We start from the raw sequence: 4,797 nt of genomic DNA on the forward strand, positions 1-4,797 counted from the left end.
GAGGGGCGGTCGTGATGCCGGACGAGGCGACGGGGGCGAGGTCGTCGTCCATGGCGGGCGACGGGAGCGCGCGCGGGCAGGAGGGGTTTGAGGAAAAATGGAGAAAAATGATGAAGGCTGCCACCGCAGGCCATGAGGAGGAGAAGGCGAGCGTGCGCGTCCGTCTCGTGTCCGCGCTGACGCAAATCCGTCTCGAAGTGGGCCGGGAATGGGTCGGCAGGCGAATAAAAAGCGGACACGCGTCCGTTTAGGTCGGTACGTTGGGCCGACTTTTCTGTCCGCGCCGACCCAAACGAACGCGCGCAGACGAAATGGATCGCCGCGTTGAAGTTGATCTAAATAATGAAGTTGCTCTGGGCCCTTGGGCCCTTCTATAAAAAGGTGTGATGATAAAATGCGGAATACACACAACAACCCAACGGCACGCTACCTTGTGAGGTGAGAATCTGGATTGTGCTACTCCCTTCGATCTGAATTGTGAAGCTGTGAGGTAAAAATCCGAGTTGTGCTACTCTCTCCAATCCGAATTAATTAATCCAACCTCTATACAATGTCCATTTATATTATATAAATGTTGCGTCAATTAATTTGGATAATTAATCTGGATTGAAGGGAGCAGCAAAATACATTATCCTTCTCCTGATGCAAAATATGTCCAGAGATGTTTTCTGAAACAACATGTATTGATCAGCCCAAGTCGCAAAAGAACAGCGAGATGATTTTTCTTTTTCTTTTTTGTACAAGTATCAATCTGGTAACATTACATCAACGTCACCTTCTCCTGTGACGCTAACAAAATCAGCACACCTATACCTAACAGAACACCACAACGGTATCACACAAGCTCTCATGTACACATCATCTTCGCCCGGGAAAAGGCGACGATGGTAAAGAAATCAACAATCTTTCAGTCAATCCATCAACTCCAAAACCAATAAAAAAGCATCTAGCCCTTCGCAGATCTCACGGTATGTACATCATTGCCTGTTAAGATAATTAAGAAGTACATATTGAAATGGGCAAATAAAAAACTGATAAAAGAAAAAGAACGCTTTTTATGGAGTTTGTGTGCTCCATATGATGCAATTCAAGGTACTCCCTCCGTAAACTAATATAAAAGCGTTTAGATCAACTAATATAAAAGCGTTTAGATCACTATGATCTAAACGCTTTTATATTAGTTGATCTAAACGGTCTTATATTAGTTTACGGACGCTTTTATGTTAGTTGATCTAGACGCTCTTATATTAGTCTGCGGAGGGAGTAGTAGTAACAAGCACACGTTTCACACTGAGGGTCTTTTTGATTCAAATGATTCACATAGAAATTTGAGAGGATTACAATGTTTAGAAATTTTTCCTACATTGATCGTTTGATTCATAGGATTGAATTCTATAGAAATTCCTATGCACTGCGTTTTATAGGATTTTTAGCATCCACTCAAATCTCTTATAAGAATCCTTCTTTGTGTGTGTGATGTTACCAAACAAACGAAAATCCTGTAAGATCGAGATGGTCATGACATTACAATCATATTTCTGCGAATCAAAGAGACCATGAATACAAGAGAGAGAAATACATAGCACGCCCCTAATTTGGACAAAAATATTCTCGAGTATTTCTTTGAAAACAAATAGTCAAAAGAAGTACGGTTGACTCACCGTCACAAATTTCAGTGTCAATAGTAAATTGGCCATGGCAAAATTACTCTGCAATGTTTCTTCAGGACAACGCCAACACAAAGCGGATATTGCTTCAGCATTGTCTCATAGGGGTGTCTTTTATTACAAAAATAACTGTCTAGAAAGTAAAGGAATATAAATTGGGAGGGAAAAGCTTTAACGTCTACCACAGCGGATTGCGTTGCTTATACAGTAGAAAAACTGCTAGGACGAGAACGAGGAAGCACCTAAATAACGACATGGATGCAGCAACCTTGGCCAAGGGCCTAGCAAGGAGAGCAGAGGAGATCATGGCACATACCTCGATGAAATGGTTCATCAGAAGCTCACTCTGTGGCAGAGCCACCGGCCCCTTGGAAGAACTGCCTACTTCTCTGCTGGAGTGTTTCTTGCCTCCATGAACAGCATTCTGTTGCTTGCTGATCGTCATGGGCCTCATGGCGTCGAGCTTTGCGCAGATCTCGCCCAGCACTTGCATCTGCGCGTCGCCTCTGGACATGCTGGTTTCCCTCATTCTGCCGAGCTCGGTCGCGAGGGTCTGCACGCTGGATTTGATCTCATCAATGCCGGCTCCCAGATCGGCAATGGCGCCGTCTGTGCGCTCGTCTCCTGGCTTGGGGTCGTTGCAGTCCCCGCGCCGCGTCGACGACGAGATCACGTCGTCTTCTTCGGAGATTATCTCCGGCGACGACCTCCTGCTGGATCTCGGAGGGGCATGGGACGCGACGCTCTCCGGCGCCTCGAACTTGTCGTGGACATTGGGCATGCCGCATTGCGCTGTGTAGCTCGGCGCCCGCGGGAGACAGTGGGAGGACGACCGGTGCAGCCTCGGCGGCAACGCCTGGTGGCTCACGTTGGACCGCACCCACTCCTTCTCCCTCCGGATCACCTCCCCTATGTCCGACAACGTCCTCGCCGGCCTGCTGTCGCCGACGTCCTCAGAGGCATCGAGATCCGAGCACAGCTCCTCGAGCCGCGCCGCCGGGAGAGAGGCGTTCCTCCCCGACGACACGTCTTTCTGGGCCAGCCTCCTTAGCCAGGGGAGGTCGATGACGCCGTCCCGGCCGGGGGGCGGCGCGTAGGGACCGTTGCTGCCGCAGACGACCAGCAGGCGGTTCTTGAGGGAGGTGATGTCCATCTCCTGGCTGAAGACGACGGCCTTGAGGAAGGCCAGAGAGTCCTCGTCGTGCAGGATCCTCTCCTCCGCCACCCGACGGAACTGGTCGGCCTCCATCCGCACCGCCGCCTTCTCGCCCTGCAGCCGCAGGATCATGGCCAGCGCCTCGTCGGCCCCCGACGACGCCGCCTGCCTCTCCTCCTCCAGCTCGGCCTTAAGCATCTCCACGGCAAGACTCTGCTGCCGCAGAGCCTCCCGCAAGGCCTCCATTTCGCCTTCGTCTTCATCTCCGGCCATGGCGCACGGCGATTAAATCAAGCAAAAATGGGGAACTACAATTTCAGATAGCAGATCTTGGCTCGAGTTGATTCGTAGGGATTGGGCATCACCCATCACCAAGAGAAGAAACTTGACAAGTCGGCATGAAAGGGAAAGGACAGGAGAAACGAAGGATGAGGAACACAACACCTACCTGACAGGGATCTTCTTGTAGCCACAGCATCCGGCTTCTCTCAAGGATTAAAGTGACAATAATTGAGGACTTCAAGCTAGCGTTGAATTAAGCATTGGATTGGCTGTCATTATCAAGAACAAAGCTGTAGTGCCAAAGAGTGGCCTCCATCCATTTGGTAACAGTACGTATTAAATCGTCGTCGACCACTTTTCTTTCCAATTTGAATATTTCTTATAATTCAATTACTCCCTCCTTTCCGGTTTATAGGGCTCAATTCAAAAATCTCACCAACCAAGATAGATGGTGAGTGGTAGAATACTTTTTGTAGTTTGCAAAGGCACCTAATTAATGCTCTTGTTTTCCTAAAAAAATACGTTTATCAATGCATTAATTGTAATGCATGCATGCATAAAATACATGCATTGATCAATTTTCTCTTAATACTTGCATACAATGATTTAATGCACCTTGGAATCTGAACATGTGATGAGAAACAACCAAATTGAGCCTTATAAAATGATAAAAGTAAAATTTTGAGATAAGCCCTATAAACCAAAAAAGAGGGAGTAGTTATTCAGACCTGCCGACTTGGTTATTACCATAACCTGCCGACTTGTTTTTTTTTTGGAGGTAGTTGGGTACCTACCTGCCGACTTGTTGCTTGAGAAAAGAAAAGAAGGCAACGATCCAAGTCAACCTAGTACTGTGGGCCCTAGATGGCCGTCCATAACTCGGCTTCTTGTGATGGGCTTCGTTTTTGTTGGCCACGGAGAATGACATTTTTCTAAACGACCGTCAGGAAGAAGCCGCCGCCGGCGTGGGCGGTGGAGCACCGACAGCCGACCATTGGCGAGTCAAGAGCAGCCAGGTGGAGGCGCATATCATTTTATGTTTTTCCTTTTTTTTAACAACAGATGGGCCCACGAATCAACCTGTGCTTGAGTTGGTTAGGTGGACAGTGATATCCCCAACCCACCAGGGTTCAAATTCTGGTGCTCGCATTATTTCTGGATTTATTTCAGGATTTTCGGCAATGCGTTTTCAGTGGGAGGAGACGTTCCCGTCGACGACGAGGCGCCTATGGTGGCTTCGTAAATCTCAAGATGATATGCCAGCTCAGTCTCTCGGAGGTGCTCATAGGGGTAGGGTGTGCGTGTGTGCGTTCATAGGGATGAGTGTATGCGCGTGTATATGAGCGCTTGTGTCTGTACTGATGCTAAAAAAAACAGATGAGCCCGACGGACCCACAAAGCTTCATCAATATATCCGAAGGACTCATAAGAATTAAAAATTACAACCGAGTCCCTGAAATATGCAAGAAGAACCTTGGAAGAAGATCTAGTGATCCAATTGGGTCCAAACGACCTCAACTCAGATGCGACTCTACTGTTGCCGGGGACAAACCACTTGGGACATCAAAGCCGCCAACATAAGTTGATGCCGAAAGCAGTATATGGACTTAAGTTTTAGTCGGAGTACCTTCTTATCGGCAACATCCAAACCAAGAGGAATGAATGAAGCAACTGTCAACAAGAACGCTGCAG

At 47.9% G+C, this 4,797-nt stretch overlaps 1 protein-coding gene across 2 annotated transcripts; it reads right to left on the reverse strand.

Moving 5' to 3' along the window:
- Positions 1-699: 699 nt before the first annotated feature.
- On the reverse strand, positions 700-3,385 carry LOC119311917. 2 transcript variants are annotated; one of them, XM_037587635.1, is made up of 2 exons: positions 1,984-3,261; positions 700-984 (listed from the first exon to the last, which is right to left on the reverse strand). In XM_037587635.1, the coding sequence occupies exons 1-2, from the start codon at positions 3,094-3,096 to the stop codon at positions 964-966; spliced, it is 1,134 nt and encodes a 377-aa protein (XP_037443532.1). In that variant the 5' UTR covers positions 3,097-3,261; the 3' UTR covers positions 700-963. The 2 variants fall into 2 exon arrangements, with proteins under 2 accessions (XP_037443532.1, XP_037443531.1); XM_037587634.1 differs by lacking the exon at positions 700-984 and adding an exon at positions 3,272-3,385 and having other exon boundaries at positions 1,733-3,131.
- Positions 3,386-4,797: the final 1,412 nt, after the last annotated feature.

Source organism: Triticum dicoccoides, chromosome 5B (genome assembly GCF_002162155.2).
Source record: "Triticum dicoccoides isolate Atlit2015 ecotype Zavitan chromosome 5B, WEW_v2.0, whole genome shotgun sequence".
In the NCBI taxonomy this organism is placed as follows: Eukaryota; Viridiplantae; Streptophyta; class Magnoliopsida; order Poales; family Poaceae; genus Triticum; species Triticum dicoccoides.

Coding starts and splice junctions, on each gene's coding strand:
- LOC119311917 (XM_037587634.1), bottom strand. CDS start 3,096: ATGGCCGGAGATGAAGACGAAGGCGAAATGGAGGCCTTGCGGGAGGCT.